Genomic DNA, 17,500 nt, shown 5'->3' on the forward strand with positions numbered 1-17,500 from the left:
CTCTAAAACTCTATGAACTCAGACCATCGGTGGCTTAGTGGGTAAATGCGACTGACAATGGAGCCTCTTGACATCAGAGCAGTAGGTTCGAATCCTCTGAGCAATGGTCATAAAAATTATCTGATTGATGTCGCTGTTCACTGGCAAACTTCTCATAGCTTTACGTATATATATATATTAGTGTATTTTGGGAGCAGGTTCTCTTTTAAACATGTTTGATTGAATACGACAGCATTCTGGAAGTTGTTAATGATGATATATTTGTTAGCACTAAATCAACGAAAGACCTAGAGCTATTAAGTTACCGCCTCCAAGAGATTTCTGGACTCTCTTTTACTGTAGAATTGAACAGCAATGGAACTCTCCCCTTTCTAGACATATTAGTAGACTCTAAACCGAATAAATTTACCTTGAAAGTATACCGAAAGCCTACTAACTTAAACAAATGCATGAATGGAAACGGGGAATGCACAGACAATTATAAAAAAAAGTGTCATCAGTTGTTACATAAAAAGAGCTTTGCTAGTTTGCTCATCTTGGAAAGCTCTACACATTGAACTTAAGCATATAAGACAAATGCTCATAAACAATGGTTATTCTAATACTGATTTTGACAACATGACCAAAAAAATGCTTCATAGATGTTATTCCCAGAACAACACCCAGGGTAAACCCAAAGAAAAATACAAAATAAATATATTTTATCATAATACTTATACAGAGGCGTACAAAAAGATGAGAAAGCAGTTAAAGACATAATAAAGAAAAATTGCCACCCCGTAAAAAAGGATGATGAAATTTAGGTCATCATATACTATAAAAACCCCAGAACATCTTCACTAGTTATGAAAAAAACATGTTCAAACCGGAGGCATTGCAAAGGATCAATGTAATATATGAATTCACTTGTCCTGAGGAAGACATTGCACTTCCAGCTAGTTACATTGGTCATACACAATGCACGTTAGGCAGAAGATTAACGTACCATCAGCAATCAGGGGCGATAAAAGAACATCTAAAGAAATACCACAACATTGGAATCACAAGGGATTTAATATCTAAACATACCAAAATCATAGGCCACCATAACAACTCCAGAAAGCTCCAACTTCTAGAGGCCATGTACATTAGAGATAAAGCCCCCTCCATCAATTTGCAATGCGATCTAACATCTAATATACCTTTGTACAGCCATAAGATGCACTCCTTCGCCTCTTCCTCCCCCTCCCCCTCAGCACAACCCAACCCCACCCCCCCTTCACCCTCTCCTCTCCCTCCTCCACCTCCTCCTCCTCCCCCTCCACACAACCCCTCTCCTCATCAGGTCACGGGTTCGTTTAAAAGGCCAGAGGCCACGGGTAATCTGCTAATCACCTCACACCTTCCTAAGCGAAGGTCACTCAGGGTCAAGATGTAGCCACCAGCCATTTAAACATTTCACCTATAAGGCATGTAGTAGTTATTATTTTTGTTATATTCAAAATGTAATTTTGATATGTTAAACTTAACTGTAATTCTAAGGTTTGATTTCTAAATATAATCTTGTATATGTCTAACCATTATTTTTGTTATATTTAAAATGTAATTTTAATATGTTAAACTTAACTGTAATTCTAAGGTTTGATTTCTAAATATAATCTTGTATATGTCCAACCATTAATGTAATTCAAACTTGTAGTATCATAAATATTTATTGTATCTTTAAAACAGAAATACCAGAAGATGTCTTTTTAGAGACGAAACGTCGTGTAATAAAATGGAGAATTATAAGGAATTGGTTTATGCCCACCCTATCCAAGGGAAGAATATAATTAGAAATATAGAAAACACAAGAAAGAAAATTAACAACTTCCAGAATGCTGTCGTATTCAATCAAACATGTTTATATATATATATATATATATATATATATATATATATATATATATATATATATATATATATGTCTGTCTGTATGTATGTATGTATGTATGTATGTATGTATGTATGTATGTATGTATGTATGTATGTATGTATGTATATATTCACCAATCCAAGGTAGAACAAAAATTACAACGTTCTTTCTTTTCTTTTCAGACACAAGGCCACGTCTGAAGGACCACTACCGAGCCCATAAAATGGCGCTTTGGAATTGGCTCATTCCCGAACTTCAGTCAGCAGGATCGAAGTACGCAGAACCCGAAGAGGACGCCTGGCATTCGGTCGAGGACGAGACCTTCTTCTTGGGTCCTGTTCGGCCTTTAGATCCTTTCAGGTAAGTGGAGTGCCTCTCAGTATAAGTAATGGAAGTCCTTTAGAAAATTAAGACAAAAATCTCTCCAAGATCATCGTCATATCCTGACTTTCTTTAGGCTTTTCGTTGGGTTAGGTTAGGTGAGGTCAGGTAGGTTAGGCTAGGTTAGGTTAGGTTAGGTCAGGTCAGGTCAGGTCAGCTTAAGTTAGGTTATTATAGAGTAGGTATTAATATACGTTAGCAGGCATCTACAAAATACGGCCATGAGATGGCAACACTGATCGAAAATGGAGAAGTAGCTATATAGCAATGGCGATATCATCGTCTTAATTTAACAATACTTTTTCTCTTCCATAAAATTTCGTAACATGTTTACTATTCTCGTTCTCGTTCACCTTCTCATTCTTATTCTCGTTCTCATTCTCATTCTCATTCTCATTCTCATTCTCATTCTCATTCTCATTCTCATTCTCATTCTCGTTCTCGTTCCCGTTCTCGTTCTAGTTCTCGTTCTCGTTCTCGTTCTCGTTCTCGTTCTCGTTCTCGTTCTCGTTCTCGTTCTAGTTCTCGTTCTCGTTCACATTCTCGTTCTCGTTCTCGTTTTCGTTCTCGTTCTCGTTCTCGTTCTCGTTCTCGTTCTCGTTCTCGTTCTCGTTCTCGTTCTCGTTCTCGTTCTCCTCCTCGTCCTCGTCCTCGTCCTCGTCCTCGTTCTCGTTCTCGTTCTCGTTGTCGTTCTCGTTCTCGTTCTCGTTCTCGTTCTCATTCTCATTCTCATTCTCATTCTCATTCTCATTCTCATTCTCATTCTCATTCTCATTCTCATTCACATTCTCATTCTCATTCTCATTCTCATTCTCAGTCTCAGTCTCATTCTCATTCTCAGTCTCAGTCTCAGTCTCAGTCTCAGTCTCAGTCTCAGTCTCAGTCTCATTATCGTTCTCGTTCTCGTTCTCGTTCTCGTTCTCGTTCTCGTTCTCATTCTCATTCTCATTCTCATTCTCATTCTCATTCTCATTCTCATTCTCATTCTCATTCTCATTCTCATTCTCATTCTCATTCTCATTCTCATTCTCATTCTCATTCTCATTCTCGTTTTTATTCTTATTTTACTTATCATTCTCTTTCTTATTCTCATTCTTATTTGTATACTCATTCTCATTCTCATGCTCATTCTCATTCACATTCTCATTCTTATTTGTATTCTCATTTTCATTCTAACTCGTAGTCTCACACCTATTTTCATTTTCATTCTGAATGATCAATCGTATTTTTTATGTTTGTCCTCATCCTTTTCCTTTTTCTCTACTCAATTTTTATTTCCATCCTCATCTTCATTTGTTATCCTCATTTTTACTTCGCCCTCATCTTCATAACATTCTCATCTTCATCCTCACCTTCATCTTGATCTTCATCCTAATCCTCATCCTCATCTTAATCCTCCTCTCATCTTCACCCATATACCTTCATCCTCTTCCTCATATTCATCCTCATATTCATCCTCACCCTGATCCTCATCCTCATTCCCCTCTTTCTTGCACTCCCTCTCTCACTTCAGCTTACTTTGCACTTGACATCTGCAATGTGATTCTGTAACTAGATGCAGGTTGCCTGGGAAGCAATCCTGGGAGGCTCGGCCGACTAATCCCTTCTCTCCTAAGTTTAGCAGTGCCGGAAGTAGTGTCACCTAATGGCATCTAGTGGCACTGTCAGTGCAACTTTATTATTTTGTCCCTTCAACTCATTTTGTTGTGTACGTTTGAGATTGACCCTCAACGCGTACTGGTCAATGTCAAGTGTCTTTGTTGTCAATGTATACAGGGTTAGGATTGCTTGAATCGAGTCATGGGAGTCCCTTGACTCCGGTCGTGAGTCGCCTGCATTGGAGTCATTTGAAAGAGTCGAGTCGTACGAGATGCCTGACTCGGATCAAAGGATTCATTAGATTTTTTTTTTTTAACCCGGAGTGACGCAGGCTATAAGATCGAGTCATAGAATCACTTAACAATAGTTGCATGAGTTTAGTGATGAGTCACTTAGGTGTAGACTCGTGAATATTACCAGGGCTGGCTCAAAGGAGTCGTCATGATTCATATGACTCGATTCAAAATGATAAGTCATCCAAGCAAATTGAGTTCCATTGAAAGAGTAGTCTTAAGTGACATTACTTCAGTGCAAAAGTCGTATCATTAGAGTCACTTGAGGCAAACGAAGCGAGTCATATATATCATAGAATCATTTTACTTACTTGCCTTAGACCCATAAAAGTTAAACGAACCAAAGAAATTATATCAAATCGCAGAAAACATATCAAAGTATCCCCCCTCCCCCTCCACCCAAAAAAGTAGGCTAGAGGCTTGGTATAGGCACTGTTCTTTTTAGTAAAGCCCATTTGAAAAAATAAATGAGTAAATAAATAAATAAAAATAATCAAGTCTAACCTTTGGATAATTCCAGTTACCAGAGGCTTGGTATAGGCATAATTCTTTTTAGTGCAGTCCTTTTGAAAAAATAAATGAGTAAATAAACAAATAAAAATAATAAAGTCTAGTCTTTGGAGAATTCCAGTTACTAGAGTTGAGCTCTGACAATTAGTATATAATTCAACAAAAGAAAGGATAGGATTACATTACTTCTATGTGTCTTACGATGCAAAGGACCAGGAATACAACAACGTCAAGACTGTACAAATTCAAACCAGGCTTAATGACCACTTTATGAGTCGATAGCCTAAAAGAAAAAAAGAAAAAGAAAAAAGATAAAAAAAAAATATATACACACAAAGTCGAGACTACAAATTTACACTAGGCTTAATGACCACCTTATGAGTTGATAGCCTTATATTAAAAAAAAACAGGAATGATCGGTTACAGCTTCTCAAATGAACTAAGTTATGTCTACTTACTTATATTAAGTTACCCTTTCATCGTTTCTAAGAAGGAACTTAATAAGATAGTTCGATTATTTTGGTTTAATTATAAAATACATAGTATGAGGGTGTTTAGAAAACAGATTGAATAACTTTAAGAAATTGCGAACGAGTTGCGATATGTATACCTATTATGGCTAGAGGGGAAATACTTCATAACCTGAGCACAATTTAGAATACCTTGGATAGTGTGTACTTTGTTTTGTTTGCTTTCGTCATAAGATCATTGAGCAAGATGTACAGTGAGATATCCCTGTTTTCTTTTTTCGGTGTTTATATGCACCTTCATTAATTAATATTTCTTTACAATTTCACTGTCCATATTTCTTTTTTCGGTGTTTATATCCGCCTTCATTAATTAATATTTCTTTATAATTTCACTGTCCATATTTCTTTTTTCGGTGCTTATATCCACCTTTATTGATTAATATTTCTTTACAATTTCACTGTCCATATTTCTTTTTTCGGTGTTTATATCCGCCTTCATTAATTAATATTTCTTTACAAGTTCACTGTCCATATTTTAGTTTATATAATTGATTTATAATTTTGAGTTCCTGTTTGTAGCTCCACTCGAAACAGAAATGTCTTTCTTGAAAGGTTACATGTGTATGTTTCAAAACAGGTGAGAGCAGCCTACTAATTTCCTGTTCCCGTCTTTCAACTTCTACTCGCAAGCATTCTATTCAAAGGATTCAATATACGGCAGAAAATAGTAGAGTTCTGTTATTTTTCTTACTTTTTTGTCCATACTATGTAATAGTATCCTATCATTCATTTAGTTTTGCTGTACCGAGGGAGATTTAAACCCTCTTGTGCCCGTGTAAGTTTGAATAACTTGTTCTTGTTAATTACATTCAAAATGGGATAAATCTGCCTCAATTAATTTCATGAGCCCTTTTTGTTTTAGCAAATACCAGACGATCATATTTAATTTGAATTACACTCCGAGCACAAACGGGTTGAGCATGAACTATTTTACTTTAACCTTGAATACAAACAATTCTTTTTCTTATCTCTTCAGGTTTTTGAACGCGAGCATGGACATCATTGGCACCACAGACTCTACAGCGTTGCTGTCTCCCGTGGACGACTTCTTGGCGCCAAATGTCAGCGCAGCCCAAGGAGGAGTGTCTGTACACCCCACCAACGAATCTCTCGCGGCTCCTTCGACCTCCTCCTCTTCCTCCTCCTCCTCCTTAGGTCCATTCGACTACACGACTGCCCTCAGCCTTACGGTAGCCATTGGGCTGTCCCTCTTGGTCCTCAATATCATTGTTTTTGCAGCCGTGGTGTACAAAAGGGAGCGTCCATCCATGGGACCGAAGCTGAAGTTCGAAAGTTCTTCGGATCAGCCCCTGTGTAGCATGGAGACAAGTTTACGATCAGGCTCCACCCATGAAACGCTGGTGACACCGTGCAAGGACACCCAGGCCATCTGCAACATTGATATGCAATGCACCGAGTTGCAGGCTCCTTCTAATCTCCCAGACATTGGAGACCGAAACACCGATGTAACCTTCAATTCGTCTTACCATACCATGTGCACCGCCTCTCGCTATCCGTCCGGGGTTCCACCGCCCCCTGGAACAGACACTCAGGCTGTCGGGTACGGTGGAGAAGCCGCTCCATGTATGACGGGAGAGCCCGGGCAATGTAATACTATTAGTTACTACCCAGAAACGGTGCTGGACCCGTGCAGACAGTACGTAGAAGGTGGCATCCGGCAAATCTCAGAAACAGAACACTGTTCCGAAACAGGAGGATCGAGTAGTTACCCCACAGCGAGACACTGCCAGGAGCGATCTCCTACCCTTTACGGCAAACTGGATCAGTGTTGTGAAGGAAGCCAAGCTGTCCCTCTACTGGCGCAATACACCATGGCTAGCCCGGTATCAAGAGAGGGCTACCACACCGAAAGCTCACCTAGGGAAAGCTACCGGACAGACACCACGAGCAGCTATCACCCAGAACCCCAAGCGAGAGACACGTATCATCCAGACGCATCACAAAGGGAATCGTATAGCATTTCTCCGGATCCGACAACTATGGTTCCTATCTCCCACTACCCCGTCAGGAGGAATTCTGCCCACTTTCCAGCAACTCAATTCTACGTGACGCCCCCAGAAGATAGTCCAAAGTCAGCAGCAACTCAGCAATTGTCTACTGCGACGTTAAAAAGAACGTCTTCCACGTCGAAGCCACCAATACCACCACGGACTTCGACTCTCCCAGCATATGCCACTCTTCCACGGAACGCTCCTAACTCAAGCTCTACTGGATCTAGTGGAAAAGACACCATAGCCCATATTACAGCATAAGGGTAAAACGTATATGAATGTAGGTAGGAAAATAACTCGTAAAGAAAAATATTTGCCAATCAAACGAAAGACTCGTTTTCAAAACGATAATAAACCTGTAAACATACAGATAAAACGAGACGACGTTGATATTATACTGTAAGAAAATAAATAAAAGTGTGCCAATCGTATGAAGTATGTGTGTGTGTGTGTGTGTGTGTGTGTGTGTGTGTGTGTGTGTGTGTGTGTGTGTGTGTGTGTGTGTGTGTGTGTGTGTGTGTGTGTGTGTGTGTGTGTGTGTGTGTGTGTGTGTGTGTGTGTGTGTGTGTGTGTGTGTGTGTGTGTGTGTGTGTGTGTGTGTGTGTTTGTGTGTGTGTGTGTGTGTGTGTATGTGTGTGTATGTGTATGTGTGTCTGTGTGAAGGTATGAAATATCTAGAAACCGGCATACTGTGTGTGTGTGTGTGTGTGTATGCTTGTGTGTGTGAATATATGAAATACAAAATACAATGATTATACAAACTTACACATATCCATGCTAACAACAAAATTTAAATAATACACTTCTTTGAATGAATACATGTGCAGAGTATGACAATGATATTTGCAGCTAAAGATATAAAAGAGTAACACCTGAAACATTTTATTAGATTCTACATTTCTTCTCATATGTTCAGGACTCGAACCTAGAACAACGTTTACACCCCTTGCCCACTGCTCCATGGCTCAGAACCGTTGTTCTAGGTTCGAGTCCTGAACATATGAGAAGAAACAAAGTCTGATCCGACTAATATGGTATAAGGTATTGAAGATTCTACATTGCAATCCCCTAGAAAATAACAATAATTCTGTCTTAATTATGATGCATACTTTCATACTACTATGATAAACCGATTGTCTTCTTGTGTCATTAATTTAAAGTAGAATATACTCAATCGTACTGACACTGGATAATTAGCCTGCCTTACCCCAGAACGCCAATTAAGACACTAGATCTACATAGCTCACCTCTTTTATATTGATCCTGGTCATAGGTTCATTTCCGAGAGTGAGTAAGATCAAGGTGGGTCCATATTGTATACGGCTGCGTCAAATAAATGTTGAGATGGAAAGTAGCCGGGAGTCTACCTGAAAGCTTGCTAGAGATGATAATCCTCATGAGTGGAAGAGGAGTGAGTGTGTTTATGCGTTGTCATGACATTATCTCCAGTTGATTCACTAAGTTAGTGAGCTCGTGATGGTTCAATTTACCCGTGACCTCATAGTCTAATCACTCCAAGGGTTCTAAAGCGCACTGAGAACACATTTTCTATTTCTTATTACCTTCCTCTTCCCACTCTTCAAACTAGAATGTATAATTTTTCACTCTCCCTCCGTTATGTTTTGATATGTTAAACAAGATTTATTTTATCAAATTTGTGAGATTCTATAATTCAGCGCTTTAAAAGATTCAGATCAACAAATACATGGCTTTCAGTTCCTTTCATCTTTTTCACTGTGACAAAAGTCTAACTCCCTATAGGTTTTCTCCGTAGCTTGTCATTTACAGAAGTATTAAGTACAATCAGTTCACTTTAGCCACTTGTGAGCCATAGTGTTATCCTCTTTGTTGATTAAAAACGCCTGGCGGCAGATATAAAAGCCGAGTATAGTGTTCATAGGTTCTCTATATACTTCTATCTTTCAAGTTAGTTACTTCTTGCCTGAATTTTGTCTTTTTCTCGTTCCAGAAATAAAAAGATGCCTATGATATTTTGATACTTGAAAACGAGAATACCACAACTACTCGTAATATGACAATGTTGCCATCATTTTATACTTCATTGAGGTATCTGGTTAGTTTAGGTTAAGTGAGCATAGGGAAGGGTTAGGTTAGATTAGGTTAGATTAGATAAGACCAGGCCAGGTCAAGTAAGGATAGCTAAGATTGTTAGGATAGGAAGGGTCATGTTGAATTAGGTTAGACTATTCTAGTTAGGATAGAGGTGCAAAATATTGGCCAAGTTTTACAAAGCATAACAATATCGAGAGCGATATACCTCTAATGTAATTTTTTACACTATTATTGTTTTAGCATCGATGCTCCCCGAACGTATATTAATTTCATAGTGATATGGACATTTGCTTGTTAGCAACGACATTCTTGTAATAATCTACCTAATTCCCTTGCATATACTTCTCTTAGGGTTTATCAAGAACACCTATGTCTGCCATTATTCTTTCTCCAACCGTTTTTCATGTTAGATGGATGATTATTTGATATTCATCATGAGAGCGAGAGGAAGCCACTTGTTAGAATACTGAATTATTACTATTTTTCTTCATATCTGGTGTCATGAGAATGATTATGTCGTAAATTGGAATATTTTCTCATCAATGTGATATGAGGAGAGATTGTCAAAACTTAAATTACTTACTCAGATATTCATTATGAGAGGGCGAGGAAGCCAATTATCAGAATACTGAACTATTACTATTTTTCTTTATATCTGGTTTGATGAGAATGGTTATGTCATAAACTAGAATATTTCCTCATCAATGTGATATAAGGAGAGATTGTCAATACTGAAATTACTTACTCAGAAACAAAGAAGAGAAAGAGGGGACTTGCTAATAATCTATAGAATCATGAAAAGTGTGAAAGTGATTGATAGAGAAGACTTACTAAACTGGGATAAGAGAAATACAAGGGAACATGAAAAGAAACTAAGAAAGGACAGTTATAGAAGAGACATAAAAAATAGTATTACACACAGAGTGGTGGATGTCTGGAATAAACTGGACTAAACAATAGTGTGTGAGAAAAACTATACACGAATTTAAGATCAAGCTAGACACTGTGATATACAAAGATGGGACACCATGAGCATAGCTCCCCTCTCCGTAAGATACAACTAAATACATACACACACACACACACACACACACACACACACACACACACACACACACACACACACACACACACACACACACACACACACACACACACACACACACACACACACACACACACAGACACACACACACACACATACACACACACACACACACACTTGAGCATGAACATCAGCAAACTTTACTCCAGTATTAGAAAAGGACGACAAGAAATAGAGCATAAAACTACAGCCGTATGAGTCTCCCCTCAGCTATAGTAAGATTATGAAAATTATTCTAAGAGGTGCCATCAAACATTTTATTCACTTTTTTCTTCTAATTATTGTTTATTTTATTTTATATTAATTTATCTATTTACATAATAGTTTATTTACTTATACTTATTTTTTTCATTTTTATTATTAACATTACTCTTGTTATTAGTTCTAGTTTGATATGTTTATCTATTCTGTTATTTATCTGGTCATCTTTATCTATTTTTTCTATCGATAAATTTATTTTGCCTATCTATTCATATATATCTTTATTTGTGAATGACTAATAAATGAGAGTCAGCCTGGCATGAGATTTAATTCCCAAACACTCTTAAATAAAACAATCATTGCAAACAGCAATAAAGTAAAAATATATGAACATAAGATATATTTTGAGTTTAAACATTTTCTCTGTGCTTTTGTCATCCACGAGGAATCTAAATGAACGTACATTGCATGGGATAATATGTAACTTGCTTCGATTAGTAACTGGCTAACCAGTCATAAACATTTCCTTATTCTAAAAGATAAAATATCTTATGAATGAAGTCCTACAGAATTCTGTTCTTGGGAAATTTATGTTCATAAATCAAATGAATTGTGGACTGAAATATCCTGATATACCGAGGATACGAGAGTATCTAAAATATTAAATGATTATTTAAATTAACTGGAGAATCAAGAAGATTTCGCTAAGCTAGCAAAATTATGAAGAGGAAATGTGTGTAATCTTATGTGCGTAGATAAGAAAAATATATAGTAATTCCAAACCAATATAAAATATCATAATTCCTATCACTTACCCCCTTTCTGCCTACTTATTTTTCATTTTAATTACTTAGTTATTTGTTTAGTTGGATGTTAATTTTCTTGTAGATTATTGTGATTGTTAATTTTCATTTATTCTCATTAAAACATACATTTATCATTTATGCTTATCAATTGGATTGTTTATTGAATTTTTCATATACATTATTTACCTACTTATTCATTTATCTGTTTACTAACTGATTTATCTATCTATTTATTTGTTTGTTTAATCACTTATTTATTAATTGATCAATTTATTCATTCATTCATTTATTTATTGATTGATTTGTTTATTTATTGATTGATTGATGAATTGATTGATTGATTTAAATATTTATTTACCTACCTATATAGCTATTTGTGTATTTATTTATTAATTCCTATATCTTTTTATTTATGTATATATTCATCTATATATTTGGATATATCTGTATTCAGTTAATTATTTACTTATTTCGTATATATATTCACATTATTTAATAAATAGGTGATATGAAAGCTATCTATTTATTTGTTATTTATCTATGAATCTTATTTACTTATATTGTTTACTTTATTGTTTATACGCTCGTCGTTTTACCTGTTGCCTTGTTTATCTGTTCCTATATTAATCTATCTGTTCATGTCATCTCCTTAGTTATTGTTTTTTTTTTCAATTATCTGTATAGTTATTTGATTTGAAATGTATATATAGTTATTTATGTAGTCATCTATTTTTTTCAATTTGTTTCTTCATTTATCTCTTATCCATTGATTTATTCATTTATATATCTATCTATTTATTTACTTATCTACTCGATTATTCTTATTTCATTTTTTTTTATCTTATCTGTTTATTTATTTATTTATTTATTTATTTATTTATTTATTTATTTATTTATTTATTTATTTATTTATTTATTTATTTATTTATTTATTTATTCTTTGTCTTTGTAAAGAGCCAAAATGATTCCTGCCTTAATCGTTTGCCAATGTATTTCATTATAAGTCTCAAGTATCCTCAATTTTCTATAGATGCACCACTGGCAAGTATTATGTTGTCTGTGTAGTTTACCAACATGCAGTCAGTCTATCACTCATACGAGAGTGAAGATGCCTCACTTCAGCAATTCAGACCCGAGAGAAGATTGAAAGCCTAAACTTGTGTTGGGCACCAGAACAATGGACAGTTGGCTGGCATATGAGCAATTGAAAGTGATAGAGAGAGAGGGAAAATCCGAGCTAGTAAAAATGCTTTGCTAAAAGGCTTTTGTTTTATGAACAATATATCCGCAACACTGCGGACATCCGAACTTGACTCACGACATATCAGAACTTTGCGGTTTTATCCTTCGTTGCTGAGCATTTGGTATATCTCTGCATACAGCAGTTCTATCACAATAAGACCAATTTTCTGGAAACATTAGTTTATGAATACAAAAATTTATGTTTGTTTATATGACCTTTGATTTATCTAAGGTAAAATTCAGCACTCCGCAATAGTTGCAAATATTTCTTAGATTGTCAACTGTCAGGCCTATTTCAATATGCAATATAATTCCGTTATAACAAAGGTTGTGCTTGCAACCATCAATGTGTACATGCAAAAACAACGAGAGTTATATATACATAGCCCTTTTGCAATATTACATTTTGCAAAAGGAGAGTAAATATATCCATGTAATATAATGTGCTCATCCAGTTTGCTAACCTACCCCTTTTAAGGCTACTGACAATTTGCACATTTGTTCTCGAGGCCGCCATGTGATTTAATTAAGAGAGAGAGAGAGAGAGAGAGAGAGAGAGAGAGAGAGAGAGAGAGAGAGAGAGAGAGAGAGAGAGAGAGAGAGAGAGAGAGAGAGAGAGAGAGAGAGAGAGAGAGAGAGAGAGAGAGAGAGAGAGAGAGAGAGAGAGAGAGAGAGAGAGAGAGAGAGAGAGAGAGAGAGAGAGAGAGAGAGAGAGAGAGAGAGAGAGAGAGAGAGAGAGAAGGGGTCGTATTCAAGTGTTTTGGCACATCCATCGTTGAGAAGAGCGAATGAAGTTATGGTTTCATGTGCAATGAAAAATGTAACAGAATTCCAGAACGAAATAAGAGAACAATATTCGATATCCCAAATGGAACAATTCCTCCCATCAAAGGTATATCAATATACATGGGGTTCCTGTTACAGGGAATTTTATTTTGTGTGCTGAACACATCTATACAACTTTCTTATTTAGCTTCTCTGATTGATATTCGTAACATTTAGTTCTTGTTCACTCAAGACCAACGACTCTCCATGTGATTGACTTGTCATTCATAAGCAGAGAATGGCAAATTGTATTCATAGGTTATATCTAATAAAGACTGAATTTCATGAAATTATCTAATTTGATACAATGAGAAATTTACAAGGGTTTTATGGGTACGTGTATGTTGATAATGTTTCTGAATAAATTGTACGGTTACAGTGTAGCTTCTGATGTTCCACTGATATTAGATAAAGTAGAGATATTTACTATAGATCATATACATTTATAACATGTGACCACACAAGAGGGACCATTGGCTATCTGTATGTTGTGGTCTTGTAAGCTGGACAGAGTAGCTGACACTCTGTCTATAGAATGAAGTAAAAATCTCTCAATTTCAATTGTATTTCTTACACTTTGCAGAAAGATCACTAAAAACAACACGTGATCCACAAATGTATCCGCTAACCACTAGAGGAATCGGAAGAAAATAGTAGTTCCTAAGCGCTTTCGTGTAATTCACATCTTCAGGGGAATACGAAGAAGTGAATTACACGAAAGCGCTTGGGAATTACTGTCTTCTTCCGATTTCCTTGGCGGTTACCAGCAAAATTTGTGGATCACGTGTTGTTTTTAGTGATCTTTCTGTATATACATACATACATATATATATATATATATATATATATATATATATATATATATATATATATATATATATCTATATATATATATCTTCGTATTCCCCTGAAGATGTGAATTACACGAAAGCGCTTGGGAATTACTGTTTTCTTCCGATTTCCTTAGTGGTTACCAGCAAAATTTCTTACACTTGTTCACACATGGAGAGCTGACAACCGGCGACTACTCCCTTGATTACTCCCACTTCCAACCGGTGATATATAAAGAAACACTAACTAGAAACAGACAACACTCCAAGGTTTCTTTCTCAAAAGATCTGTGGTTGTGCCCAAGCACTGTTGTCGGATACTGTGGGGCTACCGGTCTTCTTTTTATTGATTCTCGAAGCAACTTTCATTATCAAACCACAGAAGAACAAGGAACGGTTATTATCCAATACGGCCGTAGTCTATGTCAACTTGAGTGGTGTTATCGCTGTTCAACAGTAGCATATACATTGACTATTTTAGTGTTCCTGTGGTCATTTGTTCGATGATAGTGGCAATGAATATTGCACATCCCTTACTACATCACGTACTACTGATTAAATTGTCCGCGGGTACACGTTGCCCCGTTATGCAAAAGGGGGCTAGTTTCCGTGTTTATTGCGTTATCATAGTTTTCATTAACCCTAAGAGTCAATTAAAACCTTGGTCTGTATTTCGAATATTAATTACTTCAGCTAACAGAAATCTAATACCATGTACATCCCTTATTCTGGTACGATTAGGTCATCAGTTCAAAAGAGAAAACATATATCTGTGAGTTATTATTGTTGGCGTATTACGACACGAAGGCAAGAGATGTCAACAAAATACTGTTTTTTATTTACTTACATGTACATTTATCTATATCTATTTATTTGTTTACTTATTCTTATTCTCTATTTATTCATATACCTATTTATCTATTTATTAACTTATTTACTTCTTTAGTCATTTGTTTATTTATCGATTTATTCATTTTTGTATTTATTTACCTGATCATTTGTTCGCTAAATATTCATTTATTTATTTATTTATTTATCTGTTTATTTATTTACCTACCTATCTATTTATTTTTTGTACTTGTGTATTTTTTTACTTGCTTTATAATTAATCAACTATTGCATTTATCTATATATGTAATTATCTGTTTATTTAATTGTTTATTTCATTCATTTGTATATGTTATCTAATTGTTAGTTAACTCATTTATATATGTATGAATGTACTAATTTTCGTGTTATGTCCTAGGTAATATAAGCGTCATTATTTACTCTGCTGGTTTCCCTAAAGAAGTTTCTATTCCTATTCTTCGGCGAGCATCAATATTTATATAATTGACGAGAAAAACACCATATGAGGACGGAGCCTTTATTTGTACGACGTTTCGCTCAAGTAAAAAGCTGTAATAAGCGAAACGTCCTCATATGGTGTTTATCTCGTCAATCTTGTCGGCAACTGCCACTTTTAACCCATTAAACTCCGATGACAAGATGTCTTGTCATTTGGTCAAATTAAACAAAAAATCATAAAACACCAAAATGTTTGATCAAACATTTTGGTGTTTTATGATTTTTTGTTTAATTTGACCAAATGACAAGACATCTTGTCATCGGAGTTTAATGGGTTAAGGAGATTTATATAATTTCTTAGACATCGTCTCTCGGTACATACAAATACCACTTTAGACGACACTTGCCCACTGTCATTGGTTTCTGTTCCTTGTGGTCGTGTGTAGGCGTGTTGACGTTTTCTTTATTTTCTATTTCACTTTTTATTCATTTATTTATTTATTTTATCTATTTATTGTCGCAAGGAGGTTTTTGGTGCTGAGCTGATACCCTTCTAGTGCCGGCTTTTGAGGGCGCAGGTGTCTGTGGGGCGGCTGCAGGAACCTTCGAGCCTGGGGCCGTAATTGGGTTTCACTTTGGTAACTTTGCTTCCAATTTGCAAGCTATCTTTCACTTTGAACCTCCATGTACAGCTTTGGTTTGCTATTCTTATTATACATTCTTCTGGCCAAACTATTTCTTCCCCTTCACGATGATTCTGTTTAAAGTCAAACAAATGTGAGAAAAAAGTGACCAAATATTTTTGAGCTCGCGATACCCATATATACCACCAGTTTTCCCCTCTTGGGTACATCGTTTTCAAACTTCCTTTTATACTTCAAATACATTAATTTCCCTTTGGGATAAGGCATGATCCTACAGATATTCGTCTATTTGTTTCAGCGAGCGGGTGAAGTGTGTGTGTGTGTGTGTGTGTGTGTGTGTGTGTGTGTGTGTGTGTGTGTGTGTGCGTGCGTGTGTGTGTGTGTGTGTGTGTGTGTGTGTGTGTGTGTGTGTGTGTGTGTGTGTGTGTGTGTGTGTGTGTGTGTGTGTGTGTGTGTGTGTGTGTGTGTGTGTGTGTGTGTGTGTGTGTGTGTGTGTGTGTGTGTGTGTGTGTGTGTGTGTGTGTGTGTGTGTGTGTGTGTGTGTGTGCGGGCGCGTACGCAATGCATACAATATTCGTAAAGGTAGAAGGGATTAATATTCACACTTTCTACCAGAAACAAAAAAGACATAGGGAAGCTTTGACCTAAATTGTAATACAAATTTCATCTTTCTTAGCTTCTTCCAGTATCAGTATAAAAGAGACTATTCATATTTATATTTTTTGAATAAATAGTAATAGCCCAACAGGTTTCTATTACATTTCTTTCAAAGAATATAATTGAACTTACTAATTCCTTGAAACCAGTAAAGCCAATGTCGTGGTCATGAGTGGCTTTGTGCTAGAATAGGTCATGTATTGATTGAATTTCAAGGGCTACCGGAGGTCCTATATAATGTTCCTCCTCAATATATATATATATATATAAATATATATATATATATATATATATATATATATATATATATATATATATATATATACATAGATATGTATATGTATATATATATATATATATATATAAATATATATATATTGCAGTATTTCACAAAAGACACGTGAATATGATTTGCAGAAAAAAACCCACTGGTAAATAAGAAACGTAGTCCGAACGTTTTCGTCTATTTAAGACATCATCAAGGGAATACAGAAAATGAGATACAGACAGTATATATACAGAAGTAAAGACAAAATTAGGGACCACGGGAAAAAGTATCACGCAAGCCTGAGAAAATTGCCAACAGTCCTCAGGTCACAGATGGACCAAAT

General features: G+C 35.9%; 1 protein-coding gene across 1 annotated transcript in view; it reads left to right on the forward strand.

The window, feature by feature from the left end:
* The window catches only part of LOC143034270 (neuroligin-3-like), a 502,714-nt gene extending 494,842 nt beyond the window's left edge, over positions 1-7,872 (forward strand). Inside the window, exons 7-8 of the mRNA XM_076200209.1 lie at positions 2,077-2,254; positions 6,184-7,872. Coding sequence (XP_076056324.1) covers positions 2,077-2,254; positions 6,184-7,480 — 1,475 coding nt within the window. The 3' untranslated portion in view covers positions 7,481-7,872. The remainder of the gene's footprint in view (positions 1-2,076; positions 2,255-6,183) is intronic.
* Positions 7,873-17,500: the final 9,628 nt, after the last annotated feature.

Source organism: Oratosquilla oratoria, chromosome 2 (assembly GCF_046742065.1).
Source record: "Oratosquilla oratoria isolate Oo_2021 chromosome 2, ASM4674206v1, whole genome shotgun sequence".
Classification (NCBI taxonomy): domain Eukaryota; kingdom Metazoa; phylum Arthropoda; class Malacostraca; order Stomatopoda; family Squillidae; genus Oratosquilla; species Oratosquilla oratoria.